Source organism: Centruroides vittatus, unplaced genomic scaffold (genome assembly GCF_030686945.1).
Source record: "Centruroides vittatus isolate TY-2023 unplaced genomic scaffold, ASM3068694v2 scaffold_324, whole genome shotgun sequence".
Lineage (NCBI taxonomy): Eukaryota > Metazoa > Arthropoda > Arachnida > Scorpiones > Buthidae > Centruroides > Centruroides vittatus.
The window spans coordinates 5,041,438-5,061,550 of NW_027122701.1; the positions used below are offsets into that span (position 1 = coordinate 5,041,438).

The 20,113-nt window shown below is 25.9% G+C and overlaps 1 protein-coding gene across 1 annotated transcript in view; it reads right to left on the reverse strand.

Annotated features, from left to right (window-relative positions):
* LOC136988224 (partitioning defective 3 homolog) overlaps positions 1-20,113 on the reverse strand; it is a 54,327-nt gene that overhangs the window by 27,052 nt on the left and 7,162 nt on the right. Inside the window, 4 exon segments of the mRNA XM_067286077.1 lie at positions 1,780-1,857; positions 1,942-2,027; positions 8,721-8,879; positions 10,245-10,384. Coding sequence (XP_067142178.1) covers positions 1,780-1,857; positions 1,942-2,027; positions 8,721-8,879; positions 10,245-10,384 — 463 coding nt within the window.

The following is a 20,113-nucleotide window of genomic DNA, read 5'->3' on the forward strand; positions in this document are numbered from 1 at the left end:
TTGTCATTCAATGGTTAAATGTCTTAAAGTATTCTGTTTTCGAATTTAAATAATATGTCAATGAAACTAGAAGTGTGTCTAACTGCATTTATTATTATTATTATTGAAAATAGGATTTTAACACCCTCTAATGACGGAAACAAACATCTACCACCAGAAGAAGTGTATCTCTCCTACTAATCTAAATTACTTATTTAACCAATAGCTTGAAAATTCATTCACGGTATATGTATACTTTTAAAAATATAAAGTTTTAATGATCTTTAAAATTTGATGATAGTGAATTATGCATTTTCTAATTTCACCTTAAAGACATTAATACTTAAAAGTTTATCAGTTTATCTAATTAAATTTATTCTTGAAGAAACAATTTATAACACATTCATTTTAATTCAAATTTTACATTTAATTAAACAGTAAATAAAAAAATTACAACTTTTAAAATTAAACTTTATACTATGTGATATAAAATTAATTTTACCTTTCTTTGCATTGAAAACTCCAGCTTGCATTAAAATATAAATATATACTATTCATATTTAATATTCAATTTATATATATTAATAAATTACATGCTACTAATATTATCTTCTAATATAATAAAGTATACATGTAAAAATCAATGTAAGAAATATAAAATGAAATGAAAAAATTATACTAGTTTTAATTATATGTTTGTTAACTTTATTCTAAAACTATATGTACTGTACATAATAGTTGCACAGTTAAAACTTGACATAAAATGAATCCAAAATATATTTAGCAAATATTGCTTAGATGGCATTCTTAAAAGCAAACAATGCTGTATTTAACATTAATGATCCACTACTACTACGACTAAAAAAATTATTGAATATGCAGATGTTCAAACAATTTTCAGTCAGTACAAGTTATTTCTTGGTTCTTGATCTACGACAGAGGTTCCTAACCTAGTTGTTTACAACATTCAAAGTGTCAATAAATTTACCCAGGGGTTGTTTTGGAGTTGTTAGACATATTTATTATTATTATATTCTTAAATATAATGAAAACAACTGTATGTAACAACAAATATATCTTTAAATTTTAATACCTTAAAACACATAATTTTGGATTTACATTTATGTTCAATAATAATAATAATAATTTCAATCTGAATTTTTTTTATCTTATCTGTAATTTATTCTTATTTTGTAACAGTATATAAAGAGGTCAGTAAATTAAATTAATTTTGGGAATAATTGAAAACCTGATCTAAGAGACTCTTCTCATGCAGATTTATTAAAGACCAGCTTTATTATTCAAAAATAATACTGAAAAGTTTGGATGATCATAGATAGCGATCTCAAAACAATATTTGCAGAATGTTTAACAAAGAATTAATTCTCTTGTCATTTGTGGTACCAAAATAGTCAATGCCAGAACTTTCACAAGAAATGTAAAGGTTTGTTATTCTTTACAATAATGCAACTTTAATTTTTGTATATCTAACCCTTAAAAAGTAAATTTTTATAATCATTTTATAATTTAACTTATATTTTTTGTAAATATTTTACAATAATTTGCATTTCTAACTTGAACCAACAGTTTTTAGTGTGCTGATTTAGTTTCAAGTTATGTTATTCTTTTTCAATGCACTTTTTTAAAATATAATTTCATATAATACATAAATTCTTTATATTATTTCCTAATTAACATGAATAAATTTAAACAATAAAAGATTAAAATTTTGTTAAAAATGTTATTCTCTCTAAATATATAATTAATTATAATTAAGAACATAGTAAAAATATTTATTACCTTCCATTCTTGTCATAATATGGTACAACATGTATTCCTAATGGTCCAGTATCCTTTTTCAAGATAATAACCAATTCTCTGTTAATAAAGTGTTATAATTGAAGTTTTAATATTTTACTCTAAATACAGGATTTCAAAAATTTATTCATTAATTCAACATACTTTTCTTCATCACTATCATCACCAATTTGATCTGGGGAATGGCAATCAGATGAAGATCCTGAGCCTCCTAAAGGTTCTTTTCTTTCCTGTTATTTAAATGAAATAAATAAGCAAATTAATGTTACATAAGAATTTCAAAAAATGTGATTTTAAATATTTTGATATGCTAAAATTGGAGAAAAATAGTGTTTAAATTTGATGTTTAAAATATCTAATATTTATCTACCATACATTTGAAAAAATTATTCTTAATGCTTTGCTGACCTAATGTACAATTTTTATTTTCTTTTTATTGTATATAATGCAAGAGCTAATTTTACATATGTACTGAAAGATTTGATTATTGTAAAGTATTCTAATTCATTTTAAAAATCTTTTGATAAAAATAATAAAAGTAATTTTTTAAATATGGTGAAAGTAATAAAGTAGAAAGGCTGAATCACAAATAATACTTTGCCTAAATATAAGCAATATTTCAAAATTAGTCAATTAATATTTACTAGTCGTGAAATGTTAACTCATACAAATTACGTAATGCTTATATATTATTTATTAGAGTTTTATTATACTATATTATGTAATATATTTAAATAATACAGTAGAGTCTCGTACAATGCGGGGATACGTTCCACATTATATGGGACATATATTATCACACCAATTTATGCAAATTCAGGCATGTCTGTAAATTGTAACAGTTGTCACAATATGCTAATGAGATGTGATTCAGTTTGAAATATTATTTCATTGCAAAGAGACTGTTAGTGTTATACATAACTAATTTGTTTCAAATAAAGTTTCTTTTAATAAAGGGAAATCAAAACAGAATACAAGTAACTTAATTATAAAAAAGTATTGTATGCATTATAATAATATTTTTATAAGAAAAATATACATTTTACCTATGCATACGGAAATAAATAAAAAGAGAGAAGTTGAGAAGAAAACATATAGCTCTGAACGACAAAATTAGAATTTTGGATAAATTGAAATCTGGTGCGAAAGTGGCAACCATTGCTAAAGAATTGAATTTACGAGAGTCAACAGTTTGAACAATAAGACAAAATGAAAGCAAAATATGAGCCATATTGTCTAGTACATCTTTATTAGAAAAAGAAGAAACCATAAAACAAAAGGCACTCAAGATTTACCAACATTTAAATTTAAATCATCCTAATGTTAAAGTGGTTTGTCTGCCACCCAACACAACATCAATTCTTCAACCATTGGACCAAGGGATGATACAAACATTTAAAACTTTTTATTTACATCATACTTTTGAAATTATTTTAGAAAAAATTGATTGTAAATCGAATTCAATAGTTCTGCAAATTTGGAAAGAATTTTCAATACTAAATTGCATAGAAATAATAAACATCTCTTAAAGAACTGAAATCTTCGACCCTTAACACCTGTTGGAAAAAGTTATGACCAGATGTCGTTATTACAGCAAATTCTCCAACTCCATCAGAAACAAATGTAAATCGCATAATAACTGCGGGACAAAATATTGATGGAGAGGGTTTTGTTGATATGAATGAGACAGATATCACCGAATTAATTAATTACAATAAATATATTGATGAAATCAAATTAATAGAATTAGCAAATTGTTCTCATTCTAATAATGAGGAGGAAAACTCACTCCAGACTTTTAATGCATCAAAGCAACCTTTGAGTTTAGAAGATATAAATAAAGGGTTACAAATAGCCAAAATGTTAGAAATACATTTTATGAAAATTGATCCGTCAATAGAGCGGTTTACGGAATTTAAAAGAAAATTGAATGATTGTATATCACTATTTTCAATCCAAAAGTGATCTGGAGAAAGAACTGTTTTTAAATGATAACAACAATCAAGATGAAACTATGGACTATTCAAGTGATGAATCTGTACAACCAATATTAACAAAACTGCGTCGTTGGAACTTATTTGTTGATACTTCCTATAGTGAATAAATGTTAAATAGTGAAGTGCATATTTTTATTTTTATTAAAAGTTGAATATTGTTGAAAAGTTGATAAGTTGATAAGTTGAAATTATTTTCCTCTTATATCTTTAAATGTGTATGTATTATTATTTTTTTATAAACTGTTACTTTTTTAAAGTGTTAGCTTCACTGTTCATATGTAAGCAACAGGCAAGTGTATACATTTGCTTTTCTAAACAAAAATCAGAAACTATGTGAAAATGTTAAATTTATCTTACATGTTATATGGGACTGTTTATCGCGCTATATGAGTACTAGTCGCAATTTTTTTGTCACGTTATACGAATTCGTCACGTTATACAGGATTCTACTGTAATTTATTAACTGCATTTCTTTCCTTTAAAAGGAGAATATTTTTCTTTTTATAAATTAATTTTTTTAGTATATATTTTATAAATTTAAATTTGAACTATACACTTAATAAAAATTTTTAATTTTTTCAAAACAATATTGAAAGGTAAACTTTTAAAAAAATTTGGAATTCATATAATAATCACAGGCTAGACAGGACCATCCATCCTGTGACATGAATAAGCCAATCATACCATATGATAGATTTTGAATTTGTGACTCCCAGAGGAAGTCACAAATTCTGTATTGTTTAATTTATGCTATATACCATAGGTGGGGAACCTGCGGCCTCGAGGCCGCATGCGGCCTCCGCGAGGTTCTTGTGCGGCCCTTTGCCACCTAGTACAAAATGGTAGAGTTCGTTTCAAACAACTATTGAACATCAACGCCATGACAGTTACGCGAAAAATCCCGCCAAAGACAGTCATATTGTAACATGACGTCAGAATACTAGTCTGAAACGGACTCTAACACGCATGAGCGAGGCTCTGGCCCACAGACCATCCGTTTCAGACTTGGACATGCTCGCCGTTTACTTTCCTGCTTCGGAAGTACCTACTGTTGCGAGACAACATTTTCTCTCATGTCAAAAATAAAAACAAATTTAAGAACGCAAATTACAGATGCACATTTAGAGGATCAATTAAAGCTGTGTGTTACGAAGCTTGATCCAAATATACAATTACTGTCAAACAGAAAACAAAGCCAAATAAGTCACTAACTTAGTGAATAAAAAAATATTTTTTATTGTATTTTTTTATAATATTTTAATATTATTTTATATGTATATTATATTTAAAATTTGTAGTATTATATTTTATTTTTTCTATATAATGCAATAAATTGTTAAATCTATAGAAAAACTATAAAAATTTCACAAAAGTCACTTTCTTAGGTCAATCAGCTTATGCGGCCTCTCTTATTGCTGCCTAATTTAAATGTGGCCTCTAATGGTAAAAAGGTTCCCCACCTATACTATATACCATTAATAGTTTTTTTAAAATCTTTTCATGAATGATTATAAACAAAATCCTAAAAGTTATCTTAATACAGGCTAATGTAAGTGCCAAGGTTATAAAAAAAAAAAAGATTTATTTTAAAGATTTTGTTATTTCTCTTATGTATTCTTATAATAATACATTATAAAAATAACAAAATCTTTTGGAGAGTGCAAGCAACGCGTGCGCAAAACTTGCACTCACACCTGTTTGTAGAAACAGTCTCAGCATTTCGTATTTTCTTTTAACCCAGTTTTCAGTCCCCTGACTATCTACAAGTCTGGTTTATATAACATACAAAACTATTCATTAAGTTAGTAACAGTTTATTAATCTAGCACTTTTGTTGTCAACTAGGACTAACTGAAGAATAGCTTAATGTACTTTTGGTATTTTCAAAAAACAAAAAACAATTCATTTATATTGTTAAAAGTCACACAAAACAAATGAATGACTCATATAACCTGACCTTTCAAAATCAGTAAATAATTTTCTATTTTTTTTAATATTGCTCAATGTAGTCCCCATTCTGAAGGTATAAAACCTGATGATAACGAATAGTATTCAACATCCAATCATAATTGATCCTCTGTAATGCTTTTCACATGCAGTGAGTAGTAGTCTTTTGAGGCTGTAAATTTGCAATGTGTCCTCAAAACTAAACACCATACAAATTAAGATCCAAAGGTACCATTGTGGTGAGTTTTTGTACATTTTTTTTTTACAGAAATGCCACTACACCAAATTTGGTTATATTTGGACTGCTAAATATTTCTCTAGACAATGTTGAATAGGAGTACTTTAATTAACTACCACCCAGTATTTCATGAAAATAATTACATAAATCAGAAATCAATATTGTACAGTATTAATATGTACAGCTAACTACTTTCTCTAAGATTGAGAAGTAAAAAATTTCTGTCAAAACTAGTATTTTCAGACTTTGTGTTGATTTTCTCAGGGGAATCAACACAATAGTGACAAAAAACAAACAGTTTGTAAACAAATGCCACATCACATGTATAACAACACTAGCTCCTGTCCTCTTCCAAATTATACTTTCACTCTCATATAATATGAAAATGACCATCACTCTCTGTCGGCCAAATAATTCTCATTTACTCCTATTACTCATTAAGTCTTCTGGAAAAGAAACCTATTCTTTAATCCCACCAGTTCTTTATTACAAATTTTCGTGCAAATGACAAGGAATCTCTGTCCTTCACATTAATCATCCCCAACTCTAACCCCTTCTTATATATTCATATCTTCTCCACACAACTTATATTTTCTCCCTTTCTTACCATTTACAATATTCTAGCTTGCTCTCATTTCATGTTAACCCCTTCTTCAAAGTCTGCTCTGTTAACACTATGGTAATCATCTCTTTCTTTCAGTCTTCATGTGCTATTTTAATTTATTTCCAAAGTTCTTTGTTGTTGCTCATAAATAACACTTCCCATCCTCCCTACTATTCTCTATCAGTGCAACAAGACTCCAGCTTTATCCTCATACCTCCTTTTCCCTTTCTCATTGTGTTAATATCTGAGGATGAGCAGGAAAGCCTAAAAGTTAGAGTTTAACAAAAAAGGTTTACATCTTGGATTTCAAGAAAGCAATTACCTGTATATGTTTGAGGAAATTGAAAAATTTTTATGTTACAGAATTATTATTATTATTATTATTATTATTATTTGAGATATTAAATAAACAGATTATTTTTGATTATTTTCAATTATATCTGAATTTCTCTGAAAAAAAAATTGTACATATTTTAAATGTCTTAATCACACAGTTTTGCTTCCTACTTTCTTCATAGAGCTTATCAGATTTTTCAAAACTTTTTTAACACAATTTAGATTAGAATAAATCTAAATTCATTAAAACTCAAAATAATTTAAATTTTGTTTATTAGATTAAAGTTTATTCACATCATATTTATTAATGAAGTATTGAAAACAGATTTAACTTATATATAAGGTTACAAAAACACTCCACCAAGCTATATCTTGTATCTGTACATATTAGCAGTGCAAGTGCATGAGAGTATAGGTACTACTCTATGGCATAGTCACCATTTACCCCAACCTCTCTTCTCATGGGGACAAATTCTATCTTGGATCTTATGAAAGATAAAAGCACAGTTTAAATTAAAAAGTTATAGAGCATCTCAAAATTAGTACAATTTTTTTTTATCTGGTTAAAATACTCAAAGGGGAAGCAGCTGGGAAAAACAGAGGTTTTTCTTGCATCTTGGCCAGATATTCATTCAAGATTAAACATGTTTTGAGACATTTATCCCATCTTCAGATCATCATTAATATTATCTAGATAAAGAACAATTTTTAAATAAATTCAAAATATGTTTCAGAATCTATGGCATAGATTCAACTATTCCTAGGAATAGTAGAATATACATTGATCTTAGTTGATTTTGTCCACTATTACCTTTATATATTTGCAAATTCAATTCTTCTAATCCTTAAATTACTTATTAGCCTAAACTCAATAAAAATCTAGAAACATTTAATATATTTAGTCTACCAAAGAACCAAATCTGAAACTTTACATTAAAACTTTTAATATTTTAATTGCTCTAGTCCTGCCTCTAGCCTCTTTCAGACAAATTATACTATTCCTTAGACAGCTATTGATATTTTCCTATAATATTTATTTTGCACAGCATATAAATACTTTTCTTTATTATACATACATTATATTAATAAAAATAAAAAAATAATAAAGAAAAAATAAATATTTTATTAAAATATACAGATAGTTATAAATTTAAACATTCATCAACATTCAAGAAACAGATATCTTCACAACTTTTTAACACCATTTTAAATCATTTAATAATAAAATATTGCATTAATAAATGTGAATAAATAGGCTATTAAATTTATGTGAAAACATTTAACAAGTGTCAAATTAGTGAAATAATTAAAAATGTCTGGATATACTTAACTGGCATTAATCTTCAATTTTTTATGTAATACTTGAACACTGCATGCAATTATAATCAACACTTTATATTTATAGCAATATTCCAATAAAATAATTTATGAGAATTACTTAAGAATATGGATAAAAAGAGAAAAAAAAGATGAAAACTTTGAGCAATTAAATGCTTTATTTTTCTTATTTTTTTTTTAATTAAAAAACTTTTCTGTAGAATATTCTAGTAATAATGAGTGATTAACTGAATATTTTCAAACATACAAAGTGGAGCCATAAAATGAGAAAAGATGCTCTAGAATTTACATCATATTATTCACTTTTAATTAAAATATATATACCTTTCACTTGATTTCCTGTATTGCACGAATGGTAAATGAAACAAATTGAACTGTATGACAATCGAATAATTTTGTTTTGCAATTTAGTAATTTTTAAAATAAGTTTTACTATGAATCTTTAGAATTATAAGACAACATACTTGTTTTCCATATTTATCCTGCCATTCATAGAGTTCTAAATCATTTCGTACAACAGATAATCTTCCAGGACTTCTTGAAAATCTTGTATGAGACACTACTTCTTCACCAAGTCCCCCTTCTCTATCACCTGGAATGTCTGAATCATCTGAACTATCTTCCTAATTAAAAGAAAGAAAAATTTACAAAATAAACAACAAAATTTTTACAGAACAGTTCACAAAAATATACAAGAACAGATTACAATTTTTAAAAATTAAATCAAAAAGCATAAAATTGTAGAAAAAATATTTGAATTGAAATTTAAATTCAAAAAACTATTTTGTTCACAAATTATAAACATTGATTCATAAATTATTTCAATAAAATCAATAAAATATATATATATAAAAAAAAATGTTGTTATCAACAAACAACTCAATGAAAATCCAATACATAATAATAATAATAATAATAATAATAATAAAGCCAACCACTGCCATATGCCATTGGACTATATTGTTTGGTAATTTATTATTAATATAGCTGTTATATAGCCCAATGGCATACAGCAGTGGTTGGCTTTATTACTAAAATGCTGTTATCAGTCTTGTCACATTATTATTAATAGACTGGACATGTTTTATATTTAATGTTAAAATTAATATCTAAAATTGTCTTCTGTAATATTCAGCAATGGCCTTTTTATATTTTATTTTAAAATAGAATATTAACAAATAGCTTGGGTTATCTGTATACTAAAGAGCAATTTCTCCTTACTCCTCCATTTCTTCAAATCAGTGCATCAATATGAGCTTAAGTTTCCTGATGTTGCTCAAATTAGTTATCCCAGTTTTCTTTCATCAAAAACAGTTTTCTCACCTCTATCACACCTTTCTGCATGATGAAACTACTTACTTCCAAAATATACTTCATACACATATATCCATTGTCATGAACAGCACTGGGTAAGTAGAACTGTGAAAGTTTGATAAGCATGCAACCTTCCAATGTTAAATCTTCAATCACTAATTGCTGCTTTGCATGGAATGAGAAAGGCAAGTTCATGTTTAAACTTGACTGTTATACAATGATGCAATACATTAACTAAGAATATAGACTCATACATTAACTAAGAGTGTAGACTTGTGACCATTAGATGATGGTGATCACATGTTTATCTCTGCACTTCACTGAACACTGCAGTAGAAGATTTTATTAATCAACTACCCCTCATATTTAATAAAAAAACCATGGTTTTTTAAAATCAGTATCATGACATTTTAAAGTCTTTAGACATAATCTTGAATGAAATTCAACTTCTCCAGACTTTAGTTTATAAATATACATGAACTTCATGTCAAATGATTTAAGTTTCTAAAGTGTTTTAATTTATAACTGTTACAATAAATTGATCAATCTACATATCAGTATCAAAATAATAAAATAATTTTCACAACATAATGAAAATATAAAATTTAATAGCACAGACAAAAAAAAATATAAAGTTAATTATTATTATTAATTGCTGTTATATGCATTTTTACCTGAGAATTTCTGGAATGTTTTGAATGACCATTATTTACAATCACAGCTGTAGACCACCTTTTGTTTACATCACTGCAGTTATTAGCTGGATAAGTAAGAGTGGGTTCACTTCCTCTACGAACATGTAGAGGAACCAGACCTAAAATTATATTTTATCATATTTGAAATATGCAAACAATTTAAACAAATACTATCATTAAATTTATTATTATTAATGAATGAATCTTTAAATGACAAAACAGCAAGGATATAAAATATATTTGTTGTCATTTTAGGAAAACATTTTTAATCAAAATACTTTTAATATAAAAAATTTTACAATATCAAATACTTATGCATTATTCTATAGAGCAGTGTTCTCAACCACTGTGCTGTGGCACTTTAGTGTGCCGCAAGATTTTTGAAATGTGTTGTCACTGTGAATACCCGTACATAAGCGACATCAGACAAGTAGTTCAATAGGTTCTACTTTCCTAGGGCACATTTGGAAATTGTAACCGGTGTTACCGGTAATTGCCAGTAGTTACCAAAGCGTTTATACAATGTGACCTAAATAACCAACCACGTTTAAAAATCACTGTTATGACGTCCTGCGGTACTTACCAAAGTAACTGTGTGCCGCCAAATTTTTAAATTATTAAAAGTGTACCATGAAGAAAAAAAGGTTGAGAATCACTGCTATAGAGTATGAACACAAAAACTTTATTTTTTCATTATTCATTTCTCTTTCAATTCAAGATTTTATATTCAAAATACAAAATTCTCATTTATTATTTGGTCATCATTTATATAAGGAAATTATTTAAACAAAAACATTAATTATTTAAGAACTATTTTCTTAAGATTAAAAATAAATAAATAAATATATATATATAAAATACATATTTTAATTTAAAACTATTGGGTCAATTCTCTAAATATCTCAATTTAAATTATGGATTTTAGGAAATTATTTAAAATTTTAATGCTAATTGAAAAACAATTACTTAAATTAAGCTAAAAAAGTAATTCAAATTTGATATCATTTCTTTATAAGTACTTAGACTCAAAAAGGGTCGCCCTCCCCTTTAAAATCAAATACTTTTGAATATTTGGAAATTTAGATACCAAAGATATACTCAATTATTAGAAAATATATTATTCTACTATTACTAAATTGTTTTTAAAATATTTTTATTCTATTTGATTTAGAGTTTCATAAATATTTTTAACTTTTTTACATTTAGAGGCAGATGAATAGCCTCAAATAAAAGGTCAACTCTGCTGTAGAATTGTTATTTCCTCAAGTACATTTGAAAGGATTAAGTGAAAAGACACATCTTGTATGTATCAAGAATTTTCGTAAAAATTTTTTGTATATTTCTAGATATTTTATTTAAAAATTTTGAAAAATAATAATTTATACAACTGCAATTAATTTGATAAATGTTTCTTAAAAATTCTCCTCTTTTTATTCCAATAATTTTTTATTTCAAATTTAATTAAAAATTATGTAGTAAAAATTGTTTATTTATTTGAGAACTTAAGTAAAAATTATTTTCAAACAACTTTAATATTTGTATTATTGTTCCAAGCAATGATCAGGAATAAAATTGTATATTTAATAAATAACTATATGTTGGTAAGGTATATCCTACATGGCTTATATACTGGCACCTAATGCTATGTTGAATCAAGATCAAGGTATAGCTACAGAAAACAATTGTTGTTTTTATTTGAGGTGTTCATGTATGTATCTGTATTTAAGAATTTCTTAACAATGTGCAAGCTTGTGGAGAGACAGCATAAACCATGAAAAAATTCTGGGCTCCTCAACCCTTTCTCTAACCACATTTTCCCACCTGCCTTGCCCCAACCAGATCCAATCTGCCTCAAATAAAAAAACTGGCAGATGCCAATCTTTTTATTTTAGGCAGATTTTTCCACGTTGCTGTGCAACGTGCACTGTGGGTGTGTAGAGCACCCACAGTGATATGTCCTTACAAAGAAACAGAGAAATTTACTTAAAAATGGACTCTTGGGTCACTTATTAGGATCTGAGCTCCATTGCTACAGCAATGTTTCCCTCCTTTTGTCAGGGCTATGTGAGATGTGTTTAGTATGGCATCTTTCTAAAGTTTAATGTATATACTGTTGTAAAGCTCTAATGTTTCAAAAATTTTGTGTAAAGTATGTGGTATGACACATGTGCAAGGAAAGACTACTGGCATAAGTATTTATTCATTCTCCACAATGCTTTATTTCACAGGCAAGTTCTGAGTAAATAAAAAATATATACACTAAAAAATTAGTATGTTCTGGGTGTTTAGTATAGTTATATTTATGATTTATGTTGTTATGTTTTGTTTGTCAGCGAATGTGATGACTGGTTTGTTATAATTATGACTTGGTCATAGTATATTTTGCACATTTTAGAAAAATGTATTTGTAGTACGTATAATAATTTGTATGTTTGTGCACAGGATTTTAATGCAGTATATTTGCTGTTTGGTGATATCAATGTGAATAGTATAATTACAATATTAATAAGGAAGAAGTCTACAAATATTCAGGATTCCAACAAACCAAACTCACAAAACCTCACAAAACATACACAAATCAATTAGTCAATCAATCAATATGCAGAACCAATCAAACCAATAAAAAAATACAACAGCAGATTAAACTCAATATACTAATAATACAGCTGAATACAAAATACACAGGGCAAGCATTACATTGTCTCAATATGTCAACTGGACAAGTCTAGTTATATATTGGACACAAACAGAACTAGAACAACCTCCAATGGAAAACACAAACAGCATTAACAAAACAATAAACACTGCCCTAACTCCTCTATAAAAAGGCTCTCTTTCTTGAAGAGGAAGGACAAAACTTCACAGATATTGTAAGACTTCAATATGAACAAATACAGACACTAAAAATTTTTCTGCAAAAACAAGGAACACCACAGTTACACAAAGCAGTAACACTTGCAGACAAAAACAGTATACCATTAAACCCACACAACATTGATTTGGGTCTAACATGGTACACAAGAGAGACACATCATCAGACAGTCTTGGGTTCAAGAGAAATGCTACAGCAGACACCTTAACAATCTCAGCCAGGATCCCATTGACAGAAATGCATAAAACTGCTGGATGTTGCATAGGTAACTCTTTGGAGAGACAAAAGTATTCATGATCACCATAAATACAAGAAACTACAGGAAGTACATTTTTAAAAAGACAACACTTATAAAAGATATTTGTAGGAAATGCCACATCATGCACAAGACTATACAACATATCACATCAGGATGCAAGCTTTTAGCAATAACAGACTACTTACATTGACCTAGATAGCAAATGTAATACAACTAAAGCTTGCACAAACACAAATACAGACTAATAAACACTCAGCAACAGATTACAAACACACATACAACACAGTCCTAGACAAATGCACAATCACAATTATAATTGCAGACAAAACAGTACATCACAACAAACAAAACAGTGCATCACAACAATTATAATTGCAGACAAAACAGTCCATCACAACAAACTGGACTTAACATTCACTGACAAAACAAAATCGTATACATACATACAAAATACATACACTGAAAAAACTAGCAAATACTCAGAACTAAAGTGTCTTTGCAGAATGAATAAAGTACTTATGCCAATTATCCTTTCTTACACAGGTTCATACCATATAAGTCTAAAAATATTAGGTCTTTACAACAGGACATATATTATACTAGAAAAAACTGCCAAACTAAACACATGTAGCATAGTCAAGAAATTCTTAAACACAGATAAATAAACAGACATCACAAACTAAACAACAATTTTTTTGTCTGTAGCTATGCCTTGACCTTGGTCCAGCATAGTGTTAGGTACCAGTATATAAGCCATTTAGGATACATCCAAAAATACAATAATATTAATAAATACAAAATGTGATTTAAAATGTATAATAAGACTGAAAGAATTTAAAATATTTATTAAATTATAAACACAACTAAATGAAATATTTAATTTCAAAAATATTTTTAATTTCTAAAAGCAATATTTACAAAATCTGCTCTTAGCTTATCAGAGATAATAAACTAAAAAAAATTTATTTCTCAATAAATTATTTCTGAAAATAATTTACTACACAACTACATTCTTTTTTTGGTAAATTTTTATATTCAGAAACATAATTATTAAAATTTCAGAAAGCAATAAATGATAACTATCATTATATCAAGTTGAAATCTTAAGTTTTATGAAAATCTAAAAACATCTTTCAAAATTTAAAATATACTATTGTTTGTCATAATATTTCAGTACTGGTAACAGAAAAACTGGATTAATATTGATCATATAACAATTCTAAAAATAATAAAATGATTTGATGATAATTAAATCTCTAAACAAAAATTATTCAATTTTGTGTATGAACTTAATTTCAACAAAAAGGTTTTAGTTCTAAAATATATTTATAATTATGATTAATAGTAATTATGATATCATATCACATTTTTAATAAAGCTAATTGAAATGATGTGTTTTTGAAATTAAACAATTTCTAAAAATAAAATCTACTCTTAGTTCATCAAATGTTATCAATTAAATGAAAGTTATGAAATCCATGTTGAAATATCTTAAAAATTCAGTAAAATTTAAATCTCATCTATACTAATATTTTTGTTTTATTATGCAAACAACATTAGTCTATTTGTAGAAGTTTTACATTCCAATTTTAAACATCTCTAGAAATGTTTCAACACAAGTACAGAAAGTTTAAAATGTTTGTTTTAAAACAAGTCATTCATGTAATTGTAAAACTAAAAATATTCTGCTTTGTTATAAATTCATATTTTAAAAAGTAACATTTTAGTTTTAGTGCCTGATGATAGATGCTTTCTTCCATTACCTGGCAAAATATAACCACCATCTTAAATAATTCTAACAAATTCCAAATAATTAAAAATACATATTAATTAATTAAAACACAAATTAATTTTTAAGCAATTGGACATAATTCTCATAAATTCCATTTAGATTTTTATTGTTGTTACATTTATATATCAATGGTAAAAAATAAATGTCCTAAAAAATTATCTATATCAGGGGTGGCCAACTTTTGTGTACATAAGATCTACTTTTTATCGTAAAAATGTGTCACGATCGACTTGTTGTCATAGGCATAGTCTAAGTGGGGAGAGGGAATTGCAAAATACATACTATGTTTATACACTGTTTCAGTACGAAGTGAACTCACTGCTTATGAGTCGAGTCATAACTGCATGCATACAGTTGCGTTCGGTTACAAATATAATACATTAAGTCAAGACATCGCTAGCGATCGACCAAAATTGGCTTGGCGATCGACTTGTTGGCCACCCTTGATCTATATTATCTATAAAATGTTAAATTTGTTGTAAACTGTAAAATATGCATGCTTAATAAAGCAGAATTTTATTAACGCCTTGAGTGAATAAACTTAATCTCATAAATCCTAAGTGTATTTAAATACAGTGTTTACTGTAAAAAACTCTTCTAATCATGATATAATCATATACTACTATATATTAAAAACATATTAATCTCAGGTAATAAAATAATATAAAAAGTTTATTTTGAATATAAATATCTATATCCAAAAAACTCTCTAAATAGTTTTAATACCACATAAACATTCAAACTTTCAATTATTATATTTTTATGATAACATTATTAAAGGAAATTGTATTTCCTGTGTTTATAAAATATCCAAAAACTTATTGAAATATTTGTCAGAGATGCAAGTGACTGGATTTTTTTTTATTTTACAAATTTAAATAAATAAAATTATATATTTCTCTAAATTTGACTAGTTCTAAAAATGTATAATACAATAAAAAGTACTGTAATATGTTTATTTAAAATTAATAAAGTGACTATAAATAAAAATTGATAAAAAAACAAAAAATTCTTATATATGTTGATCTTTAATAATAGAAATGTATAAGTTTAGAGATAAGATCTAAGATTTTTAGCTCAAAGTTCTGGTTCATGCTCATCCATCTTACAAAAGTCAGTCTCCAAACATACAGTAGATTAGTATAAAATATGGATACAGTAAATGGTATTTCTATCAGTTATACACTAGAGATATTTCAGTCACCTTATACGCTACAATTTGCAATATTTTTGTTGATATCTTAAAAACTGATAAATATTTTCCTGTTTATCTGCATATTTTTAAAATCACACACACAATTAAATTTTTTATGTTCATAAGAAATAAATATAAAAGAATACAATACAGCCCAATTTTTATTGTAAGAATTTTTATGTGATAATTTCTTCAGATGAAATTTTCAAGAAATATAATTTTAAACAAAATCAGTTTCTTTATAGAAAGTTGTACCAATAGATCATCATAAATTCAATATAAAATAAAATATTTATGTAGTTTTTTTTTTTTTAATCTGTGTAAATGTATGCATAGAATTATACTAATCAGTTTATATAATTTATTATAACTTTTTACACATTAGATAATTATTTATATATTTTTAACTTCACAACTCAATATTAATTTTTAAGAATCTTAAGCCATTATGTCAAAAAACCTTAGATTCTTTTTAACTAAAGAGTAGGTTGATTATCTGATCTTGTTTTAACAAACTGGTTTAGCTAAAAATTAACTCAGGTATCTTGAAATAAATAAATTTTTCTCTCCCCCACAATGCTATGAAATTTCTCTCTATTGTTAACATTGTCAGCTTAGTAGTTTTCTGTTCATTTTGTTATATACATTACTTATATTCTTAAAGTTCTATTTTTGAGTACAATAGGAGTGCCTTACTAAACTAAAATGATTATTTGTAAAAAAACATTCTATACTTATTGCATAATAGTTTGTGTGTAAAGAATTTCATGTGGTAATCTTTTACATAAATGCATAATAGATTACATGTTTTTTTCACATTATTTCATTATAATTGCAGAAATTTTTTATGATATAAGCAACTATACAAATATGGTATGTTATTTTAATATGTTAAGTTAGCTTTCTCAAGCAAGTTACTAATAAGTCAATTATTCAATTAATGTCATTCAAAATAGTTCCAAAATAAATATTTTTTTCATATTTAGAAGTTTTGAAAAATAATTCTTTTTATTATTTCAGTTAGCAATGTACAATCATTTAATATAAATAAATAAATATATATATTTTATATATAATTATTATTATTATTCTAGTGCATGTGAATGCACACACAAAAATCAAAGTTTAATGTATTCACAATTATCTATATAACAGACATTAATAAACATACAATTTATTGATTCAGCTTCTTATTCATCAACTAAAATAGCAATAACCAAGATGTATTCTATTGCAAGAAAATTTTAATAGAAAGATATTGAAATAAAATTAACCTGTAAAATATAAATTTATATCTTAAAATAATTATTTTTAAAATGTTTGGTTTTTTAATGAACTTCTTACTCTATGTTGATAGTATTATCTCTCCTAATTGAATAGCTTGATCAATCAATAAAAATGAAAAACACTGACTAAAACCATCAAACAAAAAACAAATTTGTTGAAATGGTCAAGACACAAACTGCATATCTATTATATTTAAATTACTTTTTCATTTGCTTGCAATTCAATTATTTAAGTTTTTCACACTTTTTTGACATTCATTTAATTATTTTCATTAATTTCTTTACATAATTGAAGAATATTTCTAAAAATATTTCATTTACTATCAGCCTTAACTATTATAATTAACCTGCAAGAATTTCTAACACCAGTTTAAGTGCACAGTTTTAATATTTAATTCACATAATTAATGCTGAAAAGCCATACAAAAATTTCTGTAATAAGTCAGATAAAAAAAAATATGAATAAAATTTATTCTAATTTATTTTATTTTAATTCTTAATTTAAAAGTAAAATTATTTACAGTAAACATATAATTGTATTATTTCAATGTTACTTATAATGTAACTTAGAATTTCAAAATAAACAATAGCATAACTTCAAAGACTAATCAGCACATTTTTATATCTTATATTTTGATATATACATATATAAATGTATATATCTAGATAATGTAATAAAAAAAATTCTGAAAATACATAAAACTCAGCATCATAGTAGCAATAAATTGAAAAAAAAAAAAACTGCTTACTTTAGGACACCAAAAATAATTTATTTTGAAATTTCTGTCTTACTTCATGTCATCTTCAGCATAAATGTCAAGTGTAGAGCAAAATAAAACAATAGTTTTAAAAAATATAATGTTTTCTGAAAAATTTTAGAACAAGAATGTTAGAATGATACTAGTACTGCTTGTTTAAGGTAACTGAAAATGTTTAGTGATAAATTTATCTTCATCTTTTCTAAAGTAATCATCAGCCTATAGACTTTTTTCATTCCTACATAAAGAATAGTATACAAGAGTGTTTAAAATCCAGAAATAGTATACAAGTAATAGTTTATATTTCTAGATTTTGAACATTCTTGTAAACATTTAACATACTAAATATAGAATATTTTTAGTATTTGAAACACCAGCTTTATCAGTGTCCTTGATCTTATTCTTGTCTGAACATAAAATTTGCATGATAGGAGGAAATCATTGATAGACTAGCCAATTTTCTCTCTCTTTGAGGAAAAGTTTTAAAATAACACTAAATATTTATCAGTAGTGGAATAACATTCCACTACTGATAAATCCAGTAAAATATAATTCAGGACTTAAAATATAATTCAGGACAACTTTCTTATTATTATATATTAAGAAAATTGTCCTAATTATATTTTACTGGACAGTAGTAGTTAAAAAGAAATGAACTAATCTCTGAAATAAGACAAAATGAATAATAGCTCATTTTATTAAAGTTCAAAAAGCTGTAGGCTTATGAGACATGACATGATATTGAGTGCCAGGAATTTTAAAAATTTTATTTTTTGTAAGTAAAAATAACATTAATTTATATGGGTAGAAACTACTACAAGCCCCTAAGTTTCTTCTGGGCCCAGGAAATAATCCCAGCTCCCTCTCTGGATGGCCTTGAGTGTGTGTATATAAAAGCAAACACTTTCAGCTTTGTGCTAAACCTTAATGTAATATCTATCAGTATTTTTGAATGTAGTAACATCTAAATAATGAAGAACTGATGTACTTAAATCACATTACTTAAAGATGTAATCTGATGCCTATTAATTATGATTAATTTCAACTAAAAAAGGCTTAATATAAATGTAATTATTTTACATAATATATAGTTCATTTGTTTATCTGACTAATAGTTTTGCATGTTCTCTGTATTTATCAATTACAGGATGTCCTATCAATTGACTAAGTTCTGCAAAGTGATTTGAGATGAGAGCTTCACTGGAACATCTGACTGTCTATAAAGATTATTTTTGGTGGGATGACAATCAGTAAACAGAAAAATGTAATAGTTAAAAAAAAAAAAAAAATTAAGAGTTTTATTGTAAAATTTAGGTAATAATGAGATCATATATTTGAAATTTCAATTCTTAAAATTGAACTGAAAACTTCCAGTTCAATATTAAGAATTCATTTTATAATAAATAAAAAGCCATTTATTTGATACGAAATTCTTTTTATTTTTAAGAAATATAATTTAAGACTAAGTTTAAAAATGTCAAAAAAAAATCTTCAGAAAGTAACAAAGATTCAAATATAGTTAATTATTTTGGTATACATTAAAATTAAAAATCACATTTACCAATTTTTACAATAAAAATCACATTATTAATAAAGATTAACTTAAATAATTCATTCAGGAATTCATTTACTCAATATAATTAAGATCATTTGTTAAAAGAGTTTTTAAAACTTTGATATAATTGA